Source organism: Capricornis sumatraensis, chromosome 21 (assembly GCF_032405125.1).
Source record: "Capricornis sumatraensis isolate serow.1 chromosome 21, serow.2, whole genome shotgun sequence".
Classification (NCBI taxonomy): domain Eukaryota; kingdom Metazoa; phylum Chordata; class Mammalia; order Artiodactyla; family Bovidae; genus Capricornis; species Capricornis sumatraensis.
In genome coordinates, this window is record NC_091089.1 from 52,492,272 (window position 1) to 52,517,219 (window position 24,948).

Sequence of the window (24,948 nt, forward strand, 5' to 3'; positions counted from 1 at the left end):
CCGCCCACTTCGGATTTTGCATGCGGCATGTTTCTAGGTTTGGGCTCCATTTCCTGAATTGTTCGTCCAGCCTTTCAGCCACAAAATAACGTCTCTTCTCTTTTGAAATTTCTTTTAATAATCCTCTCATTTTGCCTTTTATCTCCTAGAATGCTTCTTCTTTTAATTGCAGTTCGGTAAAATACTCATTTTCATTTACTGTTAAGAGTTTACGTAGCCTGAAACAAAAGAAAAAAGAAATTAGACGATCGTCTCCGCTCCCTGGACCGGGTCCTGAGGGCTAGATGCTGGATCTTCGATTCCCACGGGTGCCTGGCCCGCTGGCTGGTCTGGTCTGGTGACACCACACCCTCAGAAGGGCGGTGACGCCCTCGGCCTAGGGGCGGGGTTTGGTAACCGCCAGATTCTCGGGCGCCCGTTGGGAACCTCCGAGGTCCACAGCCTGGAGGGTCCCGTCAACGTGAATTTTCAGCGACATGGGAAGCGGACTCTCGGCGACACCCGGCGGCCGTGCAACGTCCCGGCGCCGGTCTTCAGCTCTTCGCGCTGCGTCCTCACCCCGGGCGTGTCCCGTAATTTAATCCCGCTTCAGTTTCCCCCGTGGAGCCACCGTGAAGAGGGGAGTCGGCTTCCCTCTGCGCTGATTCTGGACCGCCTCGGCCCAGGGGAGGCCACGCCCCAGGGACAGGGAGTTGAGGGGCCGCGTCTGTCCAGCCCTGGCCGGAGGACCAGGGTCCGGGCGCCAGCGCCCCCTGGTGGGCGTATTCGGAGGGTGGCGGGACCGGCCCTGGCGTGACAACCAAGTCTCAACCTCCACGGGGATCTAGGAGAACTGATTCACCCAAGATCCTCGAACAGAACTTGACTTTGATCTTGCCACCCACTTTCTATACCAGTTTCTCAGAGGCAGTCTATCAATACTTAAGCACCATTAAGATACTCCCCCCCAAAACACTAAGTATATATAAATCAGTAAACGGGACAATAAAAATCATTTAAAAATAATTTTAAAATAGAATAAACTATATTTCCAATGTCTATGTGCCCCAACAAGGTCACGCAAGGGCTGTCCTCCCAACAGTTTCCTCAATTCTGTATTTTCACCATTAAATTCCACGATAAAGTTGGAAATTCATTCACCATTTGTAAATACATATTGATGTATTTAATAAAACTGCATGGACTATATCTTTTTCATTCCTGAATCTCAGTATTAAGTATAGTGCCTACCATGGATCAGGTTCTCAATACCTGAACGAATGACACAAAAATAGCCCAGAACAGCAAGTTTTTTTCTGGATGGGCTTGACAGAATTTCTGTACTTGCTGGGGTCACCACGAAATCCATGGTCTTCAGCTTTGCATTTTCAGCAACGCAGCTTTACCAAGTTATCCTCAGGTGAGTTGTGAGACCCTTAGGAGCTGATTCATGGCACGGTGGCTTTGTAACATGTCACCTTGACTAGGTTACGTTGCCCAGTATCCCCTTCCCTGCATGCTTCCAGTCAGGACAGGCCACGAGAGATTCTGCTGGTAACTGGATGGCAGGTGCGAAGCAGCAGCACGCTCGGAAGGTTGATGCAGGAGCACCAGGCACTGTTGCAGTTCACACGTCATTATCTGCTGGCTCACCTCGTTGGCATGGGGCAACACCAGGCCTGCGGCTGCTCCACCTTCCCCAGGATCTTCCTTCAGATTCTCTAATTCCTGGACCAGATGCCTATTTAACTCTGTGATGAAGGGCACCAGCTTCTTCTGCAGGACACCCACATCACTGAAGTTGGAGGTGGTGAGAGGCTGACATGGCTTTCAGGCCATCCTTGTGGTTTCCAGCTCGTGCACGTGGGCGCTAGTGTGTCCTCCGTCTCCCACATTTTACATCCATCTTTCCTTCTCGATTGCCTGCCCTGCAGACTTCAAGCTCCAGCATTAGATGCAAAGACAACAGCCTTATACAGACTGTTCAACCAGCTCCCACAATTGCATAAGATCAAATCACCTACAATAAATCCCTTAATATACATATTTATATATACATATACACACATATATGAAATCTTTATATTAGTAGTGCTGCTTTTCTGATTGTATCTTGACACACACAGTAACCAGACTTATCTCATGAGTCAGAATGCTATTCTCAAATTTCATTTAGGGCACCGCTGTCAAAATACCACCAGAATATGAGAATTGGATGGTTGGATCCTGGGAGGGAGCAAAACAGTATGAGAAAATTATCCAGTCTTGAGTCTGGCTGAAATAAGTAGGGTAAGGCAAAGGAAGGAGCAGAAAAGGATGGCAGAGGGCTGTACAATGAGTTAAACTAGAGAAATGCTTAATCTACCTCTGAATTATCTAAAGCTGCAAGGCTGGGACTACAGTAAGCAAGGGAGGCACATAGGCTACAAAATTTAGGAGGCCGGCACTCAGTCCCAGCCCAGTAAAGCTAAGTAATGAATCACACATGTAATCTTTTTGGCACTTTATGAAGAACTGGAAAGTGAGGCAGGGCTGAGCCAAGCCTGGCCCTTAGGCGGGACTTGAAGCAGGAGCTCAGACTCCTAGAAGACAGGATGAGAGTAGAAACCAAGTACAAAGGTCAGCAAGGGAGAGGGGAGGCAAGCTGCGAGGGAACAGGAGCCAGGCCGGGAGCTTTCACTCTGAAGACTGCTTTGGCTGAGGATAGGGAGTGATGGTAAGTATCAGCCGTGGGGAAAGATGCCCTTTTGGGTTTGAGGAACCCTATGTGGCACCCAAGGCCTGGGAATAACCCAGTCTCAGGAGGCATGCGTGCTTTGACAAGGTGGCATGATCCACATTGTCTTGGTGTTTCCTATGCCACCCCAGGGGCAGCAGCTTTGTAAGGGGTTTGTTATTATGCTTACAAGAATCCAGCTTTGTAACATCACTGGAAACTTGTTAATATGACACTATTACACACTACTGGATATAGGTTACAGTTAACAGTTTAGTGGCTTAACTTAAAAACAAGGCTTTTACAACCTGGGCTTGACCTTGATCCTAGGCTCTATTGATACTAGCTGTTCGACACTGGACAGATTATTTAGTTTCTCTGAATCTCATTTTCCCTTCTGCAAAAATGGGCACAATCAAGCCGTTCTAAAAAGATGTTTTTGAGGATTAAACCAGGTCCATGGGAGGAACTCAACGAATAGCAGTTCCTTTCCTCATTTATTCACATTACATTCCCAATACATTCCGAACTGCTGTCTCCCTGAGGAAATGTTTAGAGACACTACCAGGTCTCATCCAAATCCATTCAGAATTATTTATGATGATGGCTTGTTTAGGCCGAAGGTGGCTTTAATCACGTCAGCTCTCCCATCCCAGCTCCCCCATCTTTAATATCCACACTTCTTATGACACTCAGGCTCCTGGGGTTTACACTGGTTGGAGGAGATGCACAAGCTTCCTACTCTTTGTCTTCCTTTTCTGCTTATTTCCTCTATAAGCTCAGAGTACTGAACAGGCCTGCTCCTCTGGCTTGCTGGTAGGTTTTCCCAGTTCCTACTGACTCCCACACAAGCCCTGGCAATCCATCTATGGTCCAGCCTCTGAGCAGATCAGTGTTGTCTCTGATAAAGTCGGTCTGTAAATATCACCTTGAGTCCTACAGTCTGTAGAAGCCTCCAGTCTACTGTTTTCTACCTCCAGGTTTTTTAAGGTCCTTGGACCTAGAGAAGAGGGAGCAGGTCTGTATGTTGAATGAGGTTCCCTATGTGCAAAATGAAGCATCACAAAACCATTTCCTACTCTTCCATTTCCCCCTAATTATCCCTTCCCTCTCTTCTGCAATCTTCCATTGCAGACAACACAGCCCATCATTAGTTTTCTGTTTATACGTAATGATCTCATGCGTAGGGGAAACGGCGTCACCACTTGGATTATAAGCTCCCTGAAGGCAGGAATCCTATGTCTCCTGAAAGATAAGCCTCCCAGGGTTATTGATTCACCACTGTGTGCCCAGCAGGGTCTCAATCAGTACCCCACTACTCGCCCAAGTACAGGTGGAGCAGTTTCTGGCCTGCAGACACTAGTCTGCAAGAACAAAGGAATCCAGGGGTCAGGTCAACAGTTTACGTTGCCTGTCTGGGCTCTGGTCAGGGCTCTCAGCAGTCCTGCAGGAGGCAGCGTTCCCCTGATCTCCTCCCACCAGCCCAGTCCTACAGTCCTCCCACCTCCCTATCCTTCCTTCCACTGCCACACCTGTAGGGACAGTTCTGTGCAGCAGCTGAAACAGTTAATGACCTCAACAGGCTCCAGAAAATCTCAAGAAACACAGCCTGATTCCTTCCACTGAGATTACTTCAGTTGTGTGTGGGCCCCAATCACAAAGCCATCTCAGGACCAGATCTCCTCACTACTCCTCACTGACCAGCCCACCCATTCATCTCTTGGAAACTCCACAGGCCTTCAAGACCCCAAATGATGATTCTCTGAATAAGAATTTATAAGTCTGACCCCTATGGTTTTTCTTAATACAGGGGAAAAGCTTTCCTTATCTTCCCTTTTCTTTCCAATCTTATCACAGGGCACCGACTCCTCTCCCACCATCACCTGCTGTAACCCTTCTCAAGGAGAGCCCTGGCCCAGACCTCAGGAGAAATCTCTAAGGTCCTGCACACACTCCATCACTGACGGTGACCAGTCGTATGGGGCCTTTACCTCCCACTACCCCATGCCAAAATGCTGGCTGCTCTCACGACTCAGGGGCCACATCTGGCCAGAAGCCTGCCCCCCAACTGCCATCCCGACCCCTCACAGTGTGGGGCACACCTTGGCAACCAGACTGCTGTGTCCCGGAGGCGGGTTCCACCCAGGCTGAAAATCTCCGTGATCTGGGGAAGAATTAACATCAGGGTCAACATGACTGGTGGGCCTACAGCAGGGTCAGGACAGGGTGGGGCATCCCCCAGCACTGACCACGGGCGTGCCAGCCCCTCCTGCCTCCTCCTCTGGGGCCAAGTCAGAGGTGGAGTCAGCCTTGCTGTCGTCCTTCTCCTCCTCAGGGTCAGGTGGCTCTTGCTTCACTGATGGCAGGCCTGGGTCTACTGCCTGGGAGAGGTGGGAAACGGGCAGCTGTCAGAAGGGCAAGGCTGGCCTGGGGAAAGTGTCCCTACCAACCAACCTGTCCCTGTGCTGACACTCCGTCACACCTGAGCACAGAAAAACCATCTCTGTCTACAGACCTTTCCCATTCCTCACAGATTTCCATTTTCCTGTTAACTGGGCAGCAAAGCAGGCCAAACTAGTTGCCTGGGGAGGGTGAGGCACCTGTCAGACAGGCAGGATAATTCTGTGAGAGGCTGTCATCAGCACGCCTATTACTGTGCTCAAAGAATCACCATCACGGCTCCCCATCACTCTGCTCACAGACCACCCATCACTGACCCCCACCTTGCTGGGGCAGCCAGGCAGCAATACAGGAGAAGTCAGGATGGCTGTGCCCGGTGTCCAGTCTTCCTGGGCATCCGCCTTCTCTTGCTTCACCTGGGGTAAGGCCACGACCCAACTCAGGCCAGGGCACTGGGCCTCCTGTGTGAAGGAGGATGGCAGCAGACTTGGTCCCAGCTTCCCTGCATGAGGCTGGGCAGGGTTGGGAAGGGCAGGATAAGGCGGGACCCTCACCTGCAACCGAGTTTCTGTGGAAGCCGGGGCTGGGCCAGGCACCTGCACGGGACTGCTTGCGCCCTCCCGTAAGAACACAAGGTCAGTGCCAGGTGGGGGCAGCACAAAGCCACTGCCTGCTTCCTCCTTCACTGGAGTTTGGGCTCGGTCTGGTTGAGCTGCCGGTGTGGCCAAGGGAGGCTTCAGGGTCTGACCCAGATGAGGCCTTCGAGTAGAGCCAGGCCTCTTTCGATGAGGGTGAGCTGGGGGCGGCGATGCCCCATCTTCGGACTCTGCCCAGACACTTGGCAGAAGTCGCTTCTGTGAGGAGAGGTGGCGTGTTATGGCCACCAGGTACAATACTACCCTGCCCCGATTGACGCGCCCAACCCCGTTAGTCCCAGCGCGGAATCTCCTTATGGACAAGCCCCTCATCACACAGGCTGTGAGTCTCCTATTGGCAATGACAGTACCTCCCAGTTTCCTCATTTATCCCAGCACAATGTCTGCTAATTGGTGACAAACCCACTGCCCCACCCACCACTCTGAAGCTGCAGGACCCACCAGGCCGGCCCGCCCCTCCCAGGCATCGGGTGGCGGGGGCATGAGGGGGAGACTGGCACTATTCCTCCCACCCACCAGCCCCTTCCTGCCACACCCACCATAGCAAACTGCAGGCACTGGCGCCAACGACACTTCTGGCGCTTCTGGTTGCTGCCCCCAAACTTGGGCTTGTCACAGCAGAAGTCACAGTGGCCACAGTCCGTCCGCCTCAGGCAGGCTGCACAGGCCCCACACTTGCGGTTCTGCCGACGGTTTGTGTAAGGCTGCTGGGAACAGGGGGTGCGGGGTTGTCACTAGGATAGTAACAGTACTGCTCCTGTTGCTCGTCCACCAGCCCTGCTGGAGGGAACTGGCTCCCACTAGTCACACCTCCTGTCTGCGAGTCCAGCGCCAGGCGGTATCACTGTCCTGGAAGGCCCTTGATACCATGAGGACGGTGGCTGCTTCAACATGGTATCCATCGTTCTATCTGCTGGTCCCCCACTAGCTACCAAGATAACGTCTCTGACCCCCGCCTCCAGCAGAATTTTGCAGACGCTCCATTAGTTCCCATCGCTGCGCCCGCTCATCCTATGCAGACTTCGGGCACTGTGCCAGCTTTTCCTCTGCGAGCCCCAACAGAGCGTTGGTTCATCTGACACCAGGTCCTGTCACCTCACCTGGGGGTCCCATATTAGTTCCTACCCCACTGTCTGCTCAGCCCATACTAGCATCCATCACTGTACTTTACTACTCCCCTACTAGGCCCATTGCAGCATCTGCTTCTTTGGGTTAACCAAGCGCCCTGGGAGAGTCTAGGCTTATTCAGATAGGGTGAGGCCACTCACTAGCTCGTCCTCGTCTACACAGTAATAGATGAATTCAGCAGGAGGCGAGGGGGCCAGGGCTCTGGGGTGCTGCAGAGGCAAATGGGGTGGGGTCAGGGCAGGTAGCCGGTGAGGTTACGGTTGTGCCATCCCCCTGCCCACCAGGGCCTCACCAGCTCCGGAGACTCTGGAGGCTGCGGTGGGGGAGGTGGAGGCGGTGACTGGGCTCGGGGTGGACGCCGCCGGGCCACCACCTTGGAATCGCAGCCTCCCCTACGGCGGCCGTGTTTACCCTGAGAGAAAGGCAGAAGGCAAGTTTAGGCTTGGCGGCACCAGGCAGACACAGACCACCGCCCTCCCCTCAGGTGTACAGATAGCATGCAAGGGGGACAGGCAGGCAGAGTGAGGGCTGGGGCACTCACAGCAGGAGGAGCCACAGCGAGGGAAGGGCGTCGTTGACATCGCTGATGGTGGCGACGGAGACGGTGAGCAAGGTGCTGGCAGACAGGGGCAGGCAGGTGAAGCCAGAGAGGTGAGTGTGAGCAGGGGGAGAAAAGAAGACATGAGGAGGGCAAGGCTGGTTGGAAAAAAGGAAGCAGCAGCAGCTTCAACAGCAGAGTAAGCTCTGCCCCACCCCGCACCTGCACCCCCCACTGGCCCCTCCATTCTGACTTACCCGGAGGCAGCGCCGCTGGACGCACTTCCATTGGCGCCGGAGCCCAGGGCGGGGAGGGCGAAGGCAGACTCGACAGCGGCCACAGTCCTCTCGGGTCTGACAGCCCCGGCACACTCCACACCCTCGGCTCTGTGGGGGCCGGAGGTGTGAAGCGTGGGGCCAGGGCTGAGGGCCAGGAGCACGGGTGAGCCTGGGGCCCACCCCAGCTGCCTGACTCACCCTTTCCACAATGCGGAGGCACCGTCTTCGCTCACACTTGCAGAACAGCCCCGAGGCCACATCATGGGGCAACTGCAGGAGGCAGGTGGAGCAGGCCCCACAATCTTCCTTTACCTGGCAGGCCGTACACTCCCCGCAGCCCACACGCTGCCAGGAATGGGTGGGGCAAGGTCACGGGTCCAAGCGGAGTGGCTCCAGGAGCACTGCCCCTCACGTGTCTGCTGACCCCACATTGGCCCCCATCACCACGTCTGCTGGTCCCCCGTCTGCCTCATCACTGTCTAGTAACTAGTGACTAGCCACCATCACTGAGGCCGTAAACAACGTCTACTCTCCCCTGTGACCCTTATCACAGTGTCTACTGATTAACTTCCATTACTGTCGACTGCCTGCAGCCAGCTCCCTAAAAAATGACCCTGACAACCCAGAGGATCCATCACTGTTCCTTCAGACTCCGACCAGCCCCCGTCACATCCTGCTCCCACCGCACACTTGTGAGGAGGAAGTAGGCTGTGCTTACCTTAAACATCCTCTGCTCCCGATTGAAAGCGATCCTCTGTGCTGCAGGGAGGGAGAGAGAAATGTTAAAGGAGCATCAGGTATCTGACCTCATGACTCCCTCTGCCCTGTCATCTACCATTCAGCCCCCAGCCAGATATCTGTATGCCAGCCTGACACCGAGGCTGCTCCAGCTCTACCTCCCAGTGCCCCAGGGGCCACTCACCTCGGCAGTCCTTGCACAAAGTCTTGAGCCGCTGCCTTCGGGTGCCATCTCCTGAAAAGCTGATTCCACAGTTCTCACAGCACCTAGGATGGGAAACATGGGTGTGGGGCCGAGTGCACCCCCAAAAAGAACCCTCACGGACTTGGCTCTAGCTCAACACTCACCCAGGGGCAGGAAGTGAAGCTGGGACTGTGTCAGTGTCAGCCTTGGTGTCATCCCTTGGTGCCTCCTTCCTGACTTCACTCTTCTGAGGTCCAACCTGACACTTCCGAGCCTTGGCTGGCTTTGAAGGCTTCTTCCGCTTCCTGCTGGTGATGGCCAAGGAGTGGGCCTGGAGATAAGAGCAAGGGCAGGAGACCAGTGGGCGGGTGTCAGGAGGCTCAGCACCCGCGCCCGAGTATTCCAGACTGTACAGTACCTTGGAGGATGGATAGCAGAGGACGCCCTGTTTGAAGTCGAAGAGGGTGAGATCACATGCAGGGCCCAGGTATCGGGTCAGCTCAACTTTGCTTCGGATCCTGTCTCCTGTGGGGCTGGGGATGGGCCAGGACAGGTTGGTACCTAGATGGAGCTACTGCCACTCCACCCACACAACACTCCCACAGGGCTGCTGAAGAGGCCTGTAGAGCTGGTGGGATACAGGAAGCAGCCTGGGATCAACCTATGAACCCCAACCAAGAAACTACCCCAAATAACTCCAAACAGCTGGAATATAAAAGGTGTATAAATGCCAGCATGTAGACAAAGATTAATAAATAAGATAAATGTAAATGGATATGCACAGATTTATAATGTGTGCTACTACCGGCATTCAAGTGAAAGGAAATACAAGTAGCAACACCAATTAATTAAATAACATACATATATTAACATTACATACTATGTACACAAAATTTATACAAGAAAAAAACATGTTTTAAATATAGCTGGCTCTTGAACAACACATGTATAAACTGCATAGGTCCACTTACACATGAATTTTTTTTCAATAAATTTACTGAAAAAGTTTTTGGAGATTTGTGACTACTTAAAACAATTCGATGAATCATGTAGCCTAGAGATATTGAAAAAATTAAGAAAAAGGTGTGCCATGAATGCATAAAATATATGTAGATACTAATCTATTTTATCATTTACCACCATAAGATACATATATGAAGTCTATTATAAAAAGTTAAAATTTACCAAAACATGTACACAAATACTTAAGATCATATGTGGCAACCATTTGCAGTCAAGAGAAACGTAAACAAAAATAAAGATGCAATATTACATCATATCTGCACAAAATCAACTGTAGCACGTGTCATACTACTATAGTCATCTCACAGCCACCTCCTGTTGCTGCTGCAGCAAACTCAGGTGTTGAAGTATTTACTTTAAATGCCATGGAAGGCTAATCATCTCTGTGAGCAGTTTGTTTCTCCATAAAATTGAGCATCACAGCAGAAAGTGACCGCTTGCAGTAGTTTTTCTCATGTCATTTTCACTGTATTTAGTGCAATACTGTAAGCTTTTAATAACACCTTGGGATCCGTAACAGTGTCACTTGTGATACTGGAAGTGCTCCCAAGAAGCAGAGAAAAGTCATAACATTACAGGAAAAAGCTGAATAGCTTGACATGTACCACAGATTGAGGTCTGCAGCTGTGGGTGCCCACCAATTCAAGATTAATGAATCCAGTATAAAGTGAAAGTGAAAGTGTCAGTTGCTCAGTCGTGTCTGACTTTTTGCAACCCCATGGACTACAGCCTACAAGGCTCTCCTGTCCATGGAATTCTTCAGGCAAGAATACTGGAGTGGGTTGCCATTTCCTTCTCCAGGGGATCTTCCTGTCCCAGGAATGGAACCTGGGTCTCCTGCATTGCAGGCGGGTTCTTTACCATCTGAGCCACCAGGGAAGCCATCCACTGGTAAGGACTATTATTTTAAAAAAAAAAAGGAAGGAAGGAAAACAAAATTCAGAAACTGTCGCTGCAACTATGCCAGCAGCTCGAAAACCTTGTACTTTTTGCAAAATATGTTTTTATCTTGTACTGGAAATGTAGCTTTTATGTGGATGCATGATGGCTATAAGAAAGTCATACCTATAAATTACAAGTTTTGAGAAAAAGTCAAGTCATTATATGACAACTTAAAGCAAAAGCAAGGTGAAGGCTCTAAAGCTGGGGAATTCAATGCCAGCAAAGGATGGTTTGGCTTTACAAACACCAAGATAACAGAAAAAGAGGCTTCTGCCAACCAGGAAGCAGCAGACAAGTTCCCAAACGCCACTAAGAAAATCACTGAGGAGAAAGGCTCTCTGCCTGAACAAATTTTTAATGGAGATGAAAGTACCCTATTCTGAAAAGTAAAAAAAAAAAAAAAAAAAGGTGCAAAGGACATTTATTAGTAAGAAAGAAAAGAGAGCACCAGGATTTAAGGCAGGAAGGGATAAACTAACTCTATAGTTTTGTGGAAATGCAGTCAGGTTTATGATCAGGACTGCCCTTATTAATAAAGCTGCTAACCCTCAAGCCTTGAAGGGAAAAGATAAACACCAGCTGCCAGTCTTTTGGTTGTACAAGAAGGTCTTGATAGTGAGAACCATTCTTTTTTTTTTTAATGGTTCCATTGATGCTCTGTTAGGAAGTCAGGAAGTACCTCACCAGTTAAGGGACAGCTTTTAAAGTTCTTTTGATACTGGGCAATGCCCTGCCCACCCAGAACCCCATGAATTCAACAGCAAAGGTGTCGAAGTGGTTTGTTTGCCACCAAACACAATGTCTCTAATTCAGCCTCTAGATCAGAGGGTCATAAAGGAACTTTATGGCTCCTTACTCGCAGAATTCTATGAAAAGAACTGACAACACTATCGAAGAGAATCTTCATAGACAGAACATCCTAAAAGTCTGGATGCCATTGAAGATGCCATCGTCGTTATAGAAAAGAGTGTGAAAGTCATCAAGTACAAAACAATAACTTCCTGCTAGAGAAATCTGTGTCCAGATGTTGTGCATGACTTCCCAGAATTTACAGCCAAGTCAATCAAGGAAATCATGAAAGAGATTGTGGATATGGCAAAAGTCCAGGAGGGAATGAAGAGTTTCAAGACATCGATCTTGGACTCAAGCTAATAGACACCACACCAGAGGAATTAACACAAGACAACTTGATGGAGATGACTGCTGCTGAACTAGTACCAGATAATGAAGAAGATGAAGGAAGGGTACCAGAAAAAAACTGTTATTAGACAATCCAGCAGAAGGGTTCTGATATTCAAGACCACTTTTTATTTTATATAACATGGGCACTAAAATTAAAGCGAACACAGGAAGAAAGATTGAGACAACGTAGAAACATTTTTGGAGAATTGAAAAAGCAAAAAACTCAGAGAGAAATTACAGTGCATTTCTATAAAGTTACACCAAGTGTTTCTGCCTCTCCTGCCTCCCCCCACCTCCTCCTTTTGCCTCTGCCACCCATCCTCAGTAAGACGAAACCCCCTTTCTCTTCCTCCTTAGTCTACTCAACGTGAAGATGACAAAGATGAAAACCTTTGTGATGATCCACTTCCACTTAATAAATAGTAAATATTTAACCAGGCTGTACAGTTAATACTGTTAATACTTACACATTTGTGGGTGAGAGTCTTTGTGTGAAAATCTAACAATTTTAAGGCAAGAACTGTATGAGAATTTCCCTAGTAGTCCAGTGGTTAAGAACCTGCCTGCCAATGCAGGGGACATGGGTTTTGATTCCTTGTCCAGGAAAATTCCACATGCCGTGGGGCAACTAAGCCCGTGTGTTGCAACTACTGAAGCCCAGGCACCTACAGCCTGTGCTCTGCAACATGAGAAGCCACCACAATGAGAAGTCCATGCCAGCAACAAAGAGCGGCCCTCACTTGCCACAACTAGAAAAAGCCCCCGAGCAGCAACCAAGACCCAGTGCAACCAAAATAAAAGAAGAACTGTATGAGACATTTCTGTGTCACCATCATCATCATGGCCCAAGTATTCATCTATGCAAGACTCGAAATGGATAGCCTATCTTTATTCAGGTATTTATAAGTGAATGGTATTTAACATAAAATTAATAACATGATAATTTTCTTACTGTTTTATAACTATGCTGTCAAAGAATTACATTACCATACAGTGTGCCTCGCTCCCTGTGCCTATCATCACAGGTAAGTGGCTTGAAAAAACCCAAAAATGCACCAATGTAACAACACTGTATCATAAATATGATTATAATACTGTATGCCATATAAACTTTTAACAATTTATTCATTAGTGTACAGGCTAGGCTACCAGAAAGAACCATATTGCTCCTTCTCAGTTATCAATGCATGAATTGTTATACCTGTAAATAAACATAAATTTTTCATATTATGTTTTCATTTTTGATATCTGGTATTAGTAATATGTATAAGATCTACGATGCCTTGTGTCATGTAAGATAATATTAATGTAGGCACTTGACAGTCAGACAACTTATCCTGTAAACAGATGATGTAAATTTAATGTATTGCTAAACACAGTACAGTGCTGTGAATGAACTTTTTCTTCCTTATGATTTTCTCCTTTTTGGGCTGTACCACTCAGTCTATGGGATCTCAGTTCCCCAAACAAGGACTGAACCTGGGCCATGGCAGTGAAAGCCTGGAATCCTAACCACTAGGCAACCAAGGAACTCCCACATGATTTTCTTTAATCTCTTCTCTAGCTTATTTTCCCACAAGAATACAGTATGTAATACATACACCATACAAAGTATGTGTTAGCCAATGATTTGTTATTGATAAGGCTTCCAGTCAACAGTAGACTATTAGTAGTTAAGCTTTTAAGGAGTCAAAAGTTATATGTGTATTTTTGACTGCACAGGGGATTGGCTCCCCTAATCCCTACATGGTTCAAGGGTCAAGTGTATGTGTACAAACAATATACATACAAATACAGGTGTAAACAAATAAATGCAACTACATACAAAACAAAGCATAAGTCACTGATGTTGGGAGACAACACTCCACAGGTCACTCACATTTTTGCATGTCTTGCAAGAGAGGCATTGACTACCCTTTGCAAGCAGCTATCTTTTCAAGGATGTGTGTACAGCATCAGCCTTGGAAGATAAGAGATAGGGTGTTCTTCCACAGCAAGGAAGGCATCCTTACTGTCCTACATTATTAAAGATTGGATTCCTTAAGCTCGGAGTTCCTTTCCCACAAGAGTGCATGTGCAGATGCTAATTAAGTAGCCCTCTTCACGTCACCCTGTGGGAATTGGCATTTGGGGAACTGACACAAGAATGATGACGTAAGGATACTGCTGATGTAGTGAGGAATGAACTGTCAGTCACCTCTGACCTAGGGGTCCCATATCTCCTACTGGCACCTCCAAAACTGAAACACACTCACTTGTTATCTTGCCCTAATTTGGGTAAAACCTCTGGCCTCTTCTATTCTCAATCACTGCACTCATTTTGAAAGTTCTATAAAAACTGTAAATACATGAATAAATGTACAATATAGACATAAAAATGCTTATTTATAAGCATATAAATAAATGTAATTCTAGTTACAATTTTACTATATTCCTCTAAGCAAAGAACAACTTATACACAAAAAAGTTTAGAAAATTTAATAACTACATGACTAACATATTCTAAAAGACCTCAAATCCTTAAATGTAACTTTTTTATAAACACATATTTTCATGTGTTTATAGTCAATTTCCATTATTCACAGTAATTCGGTTCTATAAAGTCACTTTGAACACTGAATTAGTGAGTACAGAATCACTGCTCCTAGGGGAACTACAGGTTAGGGTCCTGTAAGCCTCTGGTCACATTTTTGTCAACCAATCAGTATATTACCTTGTTTTGTGTATTTCTGTTTAAAGACACCTCATTTAATATAGTCCTCTTACAAATAATTAACTACATGGTCTTTGAATGATTTAACAATAGCAGTTTTGGAAGCCATCTGTGTTATACAGGTTCCGTTGTCAATGTCCTTGTAAACCAAGCCAGCCTCATCAGCACTGAAAACCTACTCTTCCTCATAACCCTTTTCCTGTATAGCACCTATCAGGTGTTTTTAAAAATTCTTCCATGGACTCTTTTATCTTCAGAACCTGCCTCACTTGCAAATTTAACACTTTTCACAAAGTATCACCTTTGGAAACGTGTGAGCTAGCCAGGACCAGGTGAAACAGGCTTACTGTTTCCCTAACCCTGGGAACATGACAGCCGTTGTCCTTTGCTTTTGGCTTCACCACACTGTCCACGAAACCCTGGTCACCATCTCATGGATCCACAGATTTAGCCACTTTTTCACCTTTTCCTTAGCTTCATCATGTACTATAGACGTTACTTTAGCATTTCCTGGAGCAGCCTTACATACTAATTGGCTAATTTCCTCTTTTTTTTCTAGATATACTGCCTTTTTGATTCATTAACATTGAACTCACAGCCAACAGCACTGCGACTCATGCCTGAACAAAGCTTATTTAACATGCATTTTCTCCATATAGCACAAAACAGACTTCCTGCACTTAGATCACTGACAGCACTTCAACACTACACTCGGGGGCAACTCTACAGAGCAAAATCACCACTAAAAAGTGCAAAAAAACAGAACACTAAGTAGCCCTCAATAAGGATACTTGTTTACAGCTTGAGAGCTAATATAAGAAATCTTCATTGAATCTTAGCTGGGAACGCAGGCATCAGGCGACCTATTTTTTGCTGCTCTGTGCATATCCACAAATGATCATGAAAACACAGTTGAGTATGACTTCGGGGGTACAAACAACAAATCTTAGTGAATAACCAAATCTTCAAATATAGAACCTTTCAGATAATAAGGATCAACTGTACATGCATACCCATAAATCTAATCACAAACCCCTGATTCCACCCTGCCTAACCAGGTTCAGCCCTAACCCCTTTGTCCACAACCCACCCAGTACCTCTGGTAGTAGGTGTCTGAGCGTCCACAGGTGGCACCTGACTTGCGAAAAACTTCACGGCGCTTCCAGCCAGGGCCCAGAGCTGGGCAGTCCAGCCAGTCCTCAGCCATGGGGACCACGGAAGAAGTAGCCGCCTGCAACACAGAAGGGGCAGTGGGAAAAACTGAAGCTTTAGAACAGGACATGTTGTGCCCCAGGCCACACAAACCTGTGTTTCTATTCATGCTTGTTTAAGACTAGGACCTGCCACAAGCAACTGGCCAACATAAGGAAGGGTAAAGCCCCATTCCCACTTCATTCTTCCCTGTCCTGGGCCCAGGAGCTTGTCATCCCCCCCGCTTCTTGATCTGGCAGCCCCATCCTCAACCCAAGGGTCCCCATCCTCAACGCATTCCTCACTCTCACCGTCCTAATCCCCAGTACCTCCCTAGCCTCAGCCAGAGAGACCGCATTCCTCCCATCTCTAGTGCGAAAGGCCTCCACAGGACTTGCCTAGCTCAGTATCCTAACCTCCCATTCATTCCCTTCCTTGACCCAAGAGTCACTAGTTTCTGTTAGTCTTTTAACCCTCCCATTCCTTTCCTGTCTGCTGTCCTCTTATCCTTCTACCTCAGTAGTACTGCCTTCATTTCCCTGTCCTCTGCCCAAGAATACCCAGCTCCCCTGCATCCTTGACCTGAACAGCCCCTCATTCCCTCGGTCCCCTCTCCTAACGCCTCCCCATCTCACTTTCGCTCTGTCAGTGTTTTGAGTCCCAACTGCTTCCCAAGTCTCCGAACACTCCCTGTTTTCCTCTTCTGCAGTTAACAAGTTTCCTTTGGAGTCCTCACCCTCCGTTACTCTCATCAGCTTGAGACACTCTGATTTCTCCCTTTAGCATCTGAACCCCCCACCCCATTCCTCTCCTCTTGGTCCAAGACCAAGCCATCCCTAACTGTTGGCGTTCTGTCCCCTATTTCTTATCGTCCTTCATACGAGACCCCCGTCCCTCCCTTTCAGCGTTCCAACTCCTCATTTCTCCCCGTCATTAGCCCGAGGGCCGCTCATTTCTTCCCTTTAGCATCCTGGACCCCCATTTCTCTCTCCTCAACCCGAGAGGCCCCGATATCTCCCCTCAGCGTTCGGATCCTCCCCATGCCTCTGGGTCCTTGTTCAAGAGCCCGACACTTCCACCTGTCAGCCTTCGGGGCCCCTAGTCCTCCCTGTCCTCCGCCTAAATCTTCCCAAGACTCCCTTCAATATTCCGAGGCCGCCATTCCTCCCACTCATAGGCCCGAGGGCCCTTCATTGCTCTCCGTCAGCGTTCTGAGCCTCAACCCTTCCCCATTCTCCGCCTGAGCGGTCTCCATTTCTACCCCCCTTGACCGTCTCACCAGCTCGGCTCCCGGCCGGAACCTTCCACCGTTCTAGGTCCGTGGACCCATGGCGAGAATCCCGCCAGTGGCTCCCGCCTTCTCCGGCTCCTCGCCTTCCTCCTCCGCAGCCGCTTCCTCTGAAGCTGTAGCTGTCGTCGCCTCGGCCGTTCGTTGCTCCAGGAACCGGAAATCCGCTGTCCCTCTCTCGGGTTCCGCCCCCTGGCGGGACGCCTGCGCCCTAATACCCCGGAGCGTGGGTCGTGAGCAGGAAAGCTCCACGCCTGCGTGTTGAGTCCAGCGGCGGAGCGCGCCCCTTTAGACGCGGCCTGCTGCGCTTGCGCACTGACGTCCTAAGAGGCTCGCGCCTCTTTAGAAAGCCGCAGAGCTTGCGCACCCCGCTTGAGCTCCTCCGCCCAGCTTGTGGTCACGTGTGCTTTCCTATCCCAACTTGAGGGGAGGAGGAGGATTGGGATTGGATTTAGTCTGTTAGTGGCGGTCCCTACAAGAGGTAACTAAGAGGGAGGGGTGGAAAAGGCTGGGTCTGTAAGCCCTCTTTGCCCACTTTTTAGCCTTGTTTGCACATGTGCTCTATCCTTCCTCCTTTCAAGGAAAAATGAAGCAGTAGTCGGTCTAAAGGAGAAATAGGAAATTTTATTTGTTCCAACCTGAGGGCTCTAAACTTAAAGACAGTGTTTCGGAAGACTCTACGGATTGTTCCACTTGTTTTCATTGGAAGACACAGTTACATACATTTTTGAATCGAAGGATATATATATCACAGTGACACATTTTATGTAAAGTTCAGAAGAGATATTGTGTAGCTGGACCACGCTGACTCCGTGTTTTTCAGCTCCATCGTAGGACTAAGACACAATTCTGCCTCTTCCCTTTTCTGCATGATTGAGCTTTAGCCTACTCAGAAAGAATGCGTCCTGCCAGAGAAGCTCAGTATCAGCTTTTACCCTTGCCTTCATCTGATAGGAAAATTGGAAGAATGCCTTTTGCTGATCCAGACGGTTAATGATTTTTGAGGAATAAAAGTTATGAGACCCCTGGGGGAGGGGGAAAACAAAAATCTGCTTCCCATTGGCATGATGTGCTTCTTGGTTAGTAATGAAACCAAGAGCTAACCTGAGAAGACCCGCCAAACCTAACCTGCCATGCTTACTTTCAGTTGCCTGCTTTTAGTTGATTTTAAACTAAACTTCCTCTAGCTTTTCTATATGTAATACCTCTGACATTTGGATCACTGTAGTAACAGTTGGTTAAATTGTTTTTCAGTAACATGGAGCCGGTTCTTGGCCAGTTCAGACCACTTGAGACTACCGACTATCCAACTGGGCCTGCATGAGCGTCAGATGGATGATGTTTTAATAACAAAGGGTGAAAAACTCCATCCTCAGAACATGCTAACACTGCCATCTTATGAACAGGTCTCCTATGAAGAGCCATTAAGCTTGACTACACCACTCTAATTACCTCGCTTTCCTTACTTCCAATCACCTTTGGCCATGATGAGACCTCCCTGCCTCTTTAACTCATAAGTGTTCCTAAAACCTGTCTTCAAAAGAAGATGCTACACCTGGACATCACCAGATGGTCCATACTGAAATCAGATTGAGTGTATTCTTTGCAGCTAAAGATGGAGAAGCTCTATACAGTCAGTAAAAAGAAGACTGGGAGCTGACTGTGGTTCAGATCATGAACTCCGTATTGCAAAATTCAGACGTGAATTGAAAAACTAGGGAAAACTGCTACACCATTCAGGTATGACCTAAATCAAATTGCTTATGATTATACACCAGGAGTGACAAATAGATTCAAGAAATTTGATCTGATACAGCGCCTGAAGAGCTATGCACAGAGGATTGTAACATTGTACAGGAGGCTGTGATCAAAACCATCCTCCAGAAGAAAAAATGTAAAAAGGCAAAATGGTTATCTGAGGAGGCCTTATAAATAGCTGAGAAAAGAAGAGAAGCAAAAGACAAAGAAGAAAAGGAAAAATATAGCCATCTGAATACAGAGTTCCAAAGAATAGCAAGGAGAGATGAGAAAGACTTCCTAAGTGAACAATGCAAAGAAATAGAAGAAAACAATAGAATGGGAAAGACTAGAGATCTCTTCAAGAAAATTAGAGATCTCTTCAAGAAAATTACCTTCCAGAGGCATTGCAAGGGCTCAAAAAAAACCTTGTGCCCCACAGAAACTGAGCCAGACCTGTCTTTGAATGTTTGAGTGTCTCCTCCAGAGGTACGGGTCAGCAGTGGCCTGCTGCAGGGGCTCTAGGTGCAGCAGACCTGGATATAACATAAGCCCTATTGGAGGAGGTTGCCATTAACTGCACCATAGAGTCACCAGAATGTACATAGGACTGGGGAAACAGACTCTTGGCACAAACAAAAGCTTGTGTGCACCAGGACCCAGAAGAAAGGAGCAGTGACCCCACAAAAGACTGACTCAGACTTGCCCAGGAGTGTCCAGGAGTCTCTGGAGGAGGTGTGGGTGGTCTGCTACAGAGTCGGGGACACTGAATATGGCAGTGCCTGCACCAGAGCTTTTGAAGGAGGTTGCCATTATCTTCATGAACTCCACCATAGTTGGGCCTCAGGTTAAACAACAAGATGGGAAAACAGCCCCACCCATTAACAGAAAATTGGATTAAAAATTTATTGAGCATGGCCCTGCCCATCAGAACAAGACCTAATTTCCCCCTCAGTCAGTCTCTCCCATCAGGAAGCTTCCATAAGCCTCTTATCTTATCCATCAGAGGATAGATAGAATGAAACCCACAATCACAGAAAACTAATCAAACTGATCACATGGACCACAGCTTTGTCTAACTCAATGAAACTATGAGCCATAACATGTAGGGCCAACCATGACGGACAGGTCATGGTGGAGAGTTCTGACAAACTGTGGTCCACTTTAGCATTCTTGCCTTGAGAACCCCATGAACAGTATGAAAAGACAAAATATAAGACACTGAACTATGAACTCCCCAGGTTGGTTGGTGCCCAATATGCTACTAGAGATCAGTGGAGAAATAACTCCGGAAAGAATGAAGAGATGGAGGCAAAGCAAAAACAACACCCAGTTGTGGATGTGACTGGTGATGGAAGTAAAATGTGATGCTGTAAAGAACAATATTGCATAAGAACCTGGAATGTTAGGCCCATGAATCGAGGTAAATTGGAAGTGGTCAAACAGGAGATGGCAAGAATGAACATTGACATTTTAGGAATCAGTGAACTAAAATGGACTGGAAGGATGAATTTAACTCAGATCATTATATCTTCTACTGTGGGCAAGAAACCCTTAGAAGAAATGGAGTAGCCCTCATAGTCAACAAAAGAGTCTGAAATGCAATACTTGGCTGCAATCTCAAAAATGAAAGAATGATCTCTGTTCATTTCCAAGGCAAACCATTCAATATCACAGTAATCCAAGTCTATGCCCCGACCAGTAATGCTTAAGAAGCTGAAGTTGAAGGGTTCTATGAAGACTGACAAGACCTTCTAGAAGTATCTCCAAAAAAAAAAAAGATGCCCTTTACATCATAGGGGACTGGAATGAAAAAGTACGAAATCAAGAGATACCTGGAGTGACAGGCAAGTTTGGCCTTGGAGTACAGAATGAAGTAGGGCAAATGCTCACAATTTTGCCAAGAGAATGCACTGGTCATAGCAAATGCCCTCTTTCAACAACACAAAAGAAGACTCTACACATAGACATCACCAGATGGTCAACACCGAAATCAGATTGATTATATTCTTTGCAGCCATAGACGGAGAAGCTTTATACAGTCAGCAAAAACAAGACTGGGAGCTGACTGGACTCAGCTCATGAACTCCTAATTGCCAAATTCAGACTTAGAGTGAAGAAAGTAGGGAAAACCACTAGACCATTCAGGTATGACCTAAATAAAATCCCTTACAGTTATACAGTGGAAGTGACAAACAGATCAAGGGATTAGATTGGACAGAATGCCTGAAGAACTATGGATGGAGGTTCATGACATTGTACAGGAGGCAAGGATCAAGACCATCCACAAGAAAAAGAAATGCAAAAAAGTTAAAATGGTTGTCTGAGGAGGCCTTACAAATAGCTGAGAAAAGAAGAGAAGCGAAAGGCAAAGAGAAAAGGAAAGATATACCCATCTGAATACAGAGTTCCAAAGAATAGCAAGGAGAGATAAGAAAGCTTTCTTAAGTGAATAATGCAAAGAAATAGAGGAAAACAATAGAATGGGAAACACTAGAGATCTCCTCAAGAAAATTAGAGATACCAAGGGAAAATTTCATGCAAAGATGGGCACAATAAAGGACAGAAATGGTATGGACCTAACAGAAGCAGAAGATATTAAGAAGAGGTGGCAAGAATACACAGAGTAAGTAAGTAAATGTTAGTCGCTCAGTCGTGCCTGACTCTTTGCAACCCCATGGACTACAGCCCACCAGGCTTCTCTATCCATGAGATTTTCCAGGCAAAGATACTGGACTTGGTTGCTATTTCCTTCTCTAGGGAATCTTCCCAACCCAGGAATCAAACCCAGGTCCCCTGCATTGCAGGCAGATTCTTTACTGAGTGAGCTACAAGGGAAGCTCATATACACAGAAGAACTATTTTAAAAAAAGATCTTCACAACCCAGATAATCACAATGGTGTGATCACTCACCTAGAGCCAGACATCCTGGAATGTGAAGTCAAGTGATGCTTAGGAAGCATCACTATGAACAAAGCTAGTGGAGGTGATGGATTCCAACTGAGCTATTTCAAATCCTAAAAGATGATGTTGTGAAAGTGCTGCACTCAATATACCAGACAATTTGGAAAACTCAGCAGTGGCCACAGGACTGGAAAAGATCAGTTTTCATTCCAATCCCAAAGAAAGGCAATGCCAAAGAATGCTCAAACTACCACACAATTGCACTCATCTCACATGCTAGTAAACTAACACTCAAAATTCTCCAAGCCAGTCTTCAATAGTATGTGAACCATGAACTTCCAGATGTTCAAGCTGGTTTTGAAAAGGCAGAGGAACCAGAGATCAAATTGCCAGCATTCGTTGGGTCATCAAAAAAGCGAGCGAACTCCAGAAAAACATCTACTTGACGCCACCCTTATGGCAGAAAGTGAAGAGGAACTAAAAAGCCTCTTGATGAAAGTGAAAGAGGAGAGCGAAAAAGTTGGCTTAAAGCTCAACATTCAGGAAACGAAGATCATGGCATCCGGTCCCATCACGTCGTGGGGAATAGATGGGGAAACAGTGGAAACAGTGTCAGACTTTATTTTTTGGGGCTCCAAAATCACTGCAGATGGTGACTGCAGCCATGAAATTAAAAGACACTTACTCCTTGGAAGAAAAGTTATGACCAACCTAGATAGCATATTCAAAAGCAGAGACCTTACTTTGCCAACTAAGGTCCGTCTAGTCAAGGCTATGGTTTTTCCTGTGGTCATGTATGGATGTGAGAGTTGGACTGTGAAGAAGGCTGAGCACCGAAGAATTGATGCTTTTGAACTGTGGTGTTGGAGAAGACTCTTGAGAGTCCCTTGGACTGCAAGGAGATCCAACCAGTCCATTCTGAAGGAGATCAACCCTGGGATTTCCTTGGAAGGAATGATGCTAAAGCTGAAACTCCAGTACTTTGGCCACCTCATGAGAAGAGTTGACTCATTGGAAAAGACTCTGATGCTGGGAGGGATTGGGGGCAGGAGGAGAAGGGGACGACCGAGGATGAGATGGCTGGATGGCATCACGGACTCGATGGACAAGACTCTGAGTGAACTCCGGGAGATGGTGATGAACAGGGAGGCCTGGCATGCTGCGATTCATGGGGTCGCAAAGAGTTGGACACGACTGAGTGACTGAACTAAACTGAACTCTGCTTCATTGACTATGCCAAAGCCTTTGCCTGTGTGGATCAAAACAAACTGGAAAATTCTTAAAGAGATGGAAATACCAGACCACCTGACCTGCCTCCTGAGAAATCTGTGTGCAGTCAGAAAGCAACAGTTAGAACCATACTTGGAACAACAGACTGGTTCCAAATTGGGAAAGGAGTATGTCAAGGCTGTATATTATCACCTTGCTTATTTAGCTTATATGGAGAGTGCATCCTGAGAAAAGCTGGGCTGAATGAAGCACAAGCTGGAATCAAGATAGTTGGGAGAAATATCAATAGCCTCAGGTATGCAGATGACACCACCCTTATGGCAGAAAGTGAAGAAGAACTAAAGAGCCTCTTGATGAAAGTGAAAGAGGAGAGTTGGCTTAAAACTCAACATTCAGAAAATGAAGATCATGGCATCCGGTCCCATCACTTCATGGCAAATAGATGGGGAAACAATGGAAACAGTGACACACTTTATTTGGGGAGCCTCCAAAATCACTGCAGATGGTGGCAGTAGCCATGAAATTAAAAGACACTTGCTTCTTGGAAGAAAAGCTATGACCAACATAGACAGCATATTAAAAGGCAGAGACAATACTTTGCCAGCAAAGGTCCATCTAGTCAAGGCTATTTTTTTTTCCAGTCGTCATGTATGGATGTGAGAGTTGAACTATAAAGAAAGCTGAGCACCAAAGAATTGATGCTTTCCAACTGTGGTTTTGGAGAAGACTCTTGAAAGTCCCTTGAACTGCAAGGAGATCGAACTAGTCCATGCTAAAGGAAATCAGTCCTGAATATTCACTGAAAGGACTGATGCTGAAAATGAAACTCCAGTACTTTGGCCACCTGATGGGAAGAACTGACTCATTCAAAAGACTCTGATTCTGGGAAAGATTGAAGGCATGAAGAGAAGGGGACAATAGAAGGTGAGATGGTTGGATGGCATCACCAACTTGATGGACATGAGTCTGAGCAAACTCCAGGAGTTGGTGATGGACAGGGAGGCCTGGTGTGCTGCAGTCCATGGGGTCACAAAGAATCAGACAAAACTGAGCGACTGAACTGAAAGCCTTTGAATGTGTGGATCACAACAAACTGTAGACAATTCCTACAGAGATGGAATACCAGACCACCTTACCTGCCTCCTGTGAAACCTATTAGCAGATCAAGAAGCAACAGTTAGAACCGTACATGGAACAATGGACTGGGAAATTCCAATACAGGAGATTGGAATCCCAAATTGGGAAGGAAGTTCCAAATTGGGAAAGGAGTACGTCAAAGCTGTATATTGTCACCCTGCTTATTTAACTTATATGCAGAGTACATCAAGCGAAATGCCAGGCTGGATGAAGCACAAGCTGGAGTCAAGATTGCCAGGGGAAATATCAATAACTTCAGATATGCAGGTGACACCACCCTTATGGCAGAAAGCAAAGAAGAACTAAAGAGCCTTTTGACAAAGGTGAAAGAGGAGCATGGAAAAGCTGGCTTAAAATGCAACATTCAGAAAACTAAGCTCATGGCATCCAGTTCAATCACTTCATGGCAAATATAAGGGGGAAAAATAGAAACAGTGACAGATTTTATTTTCTTGAGCTCCAAAATCACTGCATATTGTGACTGAACCATGAAAGTAAAAGAGAATTGTTCCTTGGAAGAAAAGTTATGACAGACCTAGACAGCATATTATATATATTATATATAGGTATATAATATATAGGTATATATAATATACATGTATTATAAGGGACTGGAATGGCAAAGTAGTAAGTCAAGAAACATCTAGAGTAACAGGCAAGTTTGGCCTTGGAGTACAGAATGAAGCAAGGCAAAGGCTAACAGAGTTCTGCCAAGAGAATGCACTGGTCGTAGCAAACACCCTCTTCCAACAACACAAGAGAAGACTCTACACATGGACATCACCAGACGGTCAACACCGAAATCAGATTGATTATATTCTTTGCAGCCAACGATGGAGAAGCTCTATACAGTCAGCAAAAACAAGACTGGGAGCTGACTGTGACTCAGCTCATGAACTCCTTATTGCCAAATTCAGACTTAGAGTGAAGAAAGTATGGAAAACCACTAGACCATTCAGGTATGACCTAAATCAAATCCCTAA

At 46.8% G+C, this 24,948-nt stretch overlaps 1 protein-coding gene across 17 annotated transcripts in view; it reads right to left on the bottom strand.

Moving 5' to 3' along the window:
• Positions 1-17,074, bottom strand: part of MBD1 (methyl-CpG binding domain protein 1) — a 59,789-nt gene extending 42,715 nt beyond the window's left edge. Inside the window, exons 1-17 of one of the 17 annotated variants that reach the window (XM_068993803.1) lie at positions 16,948-17,074; positions 15,575-15,708; positions 9,036-9,150; positions 8,782-8,948; positions 8,618-8,700; positions 8,414-8,454; positions 7,894-8,040; positions 7,675-7,803; positions 7,421-7,495; positions 7,172-7,291; positions 7,020-7,088; positions 6,291-6,458; positions 5,650-5,949; positions 5,419-5,556; positions 4,945-5,076; positions 4,798-4,859; positions 99-218 (exon numbers count right to left, since the gene is read on the bottom strand). In XM_068993803.1, the coding sequence (XP_068849904.1) occupies positions 146-218; positions 4,798-4,859; positions 4,945-5,076; positions 5,419-5,556; positions 5,650-5,949; positions 6,291-6,458; positions 7,020-7,088; positions 7,172-7,291; positions 7,421-7,495; positions 7,675-7,803; positions 7,894-8,040; positions 8,414-8,454; positions 8,618-8,700; positions 8,782-8,948; positions 9,036-9,150; positions 15,575-15,684 (1,929 nt within the window). In that variant the 5' untranslated portion in view covers positions 15,685-15,708; positions 16,948-17,074 and the 3' untranslated portion in view covers positions 99-145. Of the gene's footprint in view, positions 1-98; positions 219-1,088; positions 3,696-4,797; positions 4,860-4,944; positions 5,077-5,418; positions 5,557-5,649; positions 5,950-6,290; positions 6,459-7,019; positions 7,089-7,171; positions 7,292-7,420; positions 7,496-7,674; positions 7,804-7,893; positions 8,041-8,413; positions 8,455-8,617; positions 8,701-8,781; positions 8,949-9,035; positions 9,151-15,574; positions 15,709-16,947 lie in introns of those variants that run through there. The other 16 variants (XM_068993799.1, XM_068993804.1, XM_068993806.1 and 13 more) reach the window with 16 other exon arrangements.
• Positions 17,075-24,948: the final 7,874 nt, after the last annotated feature.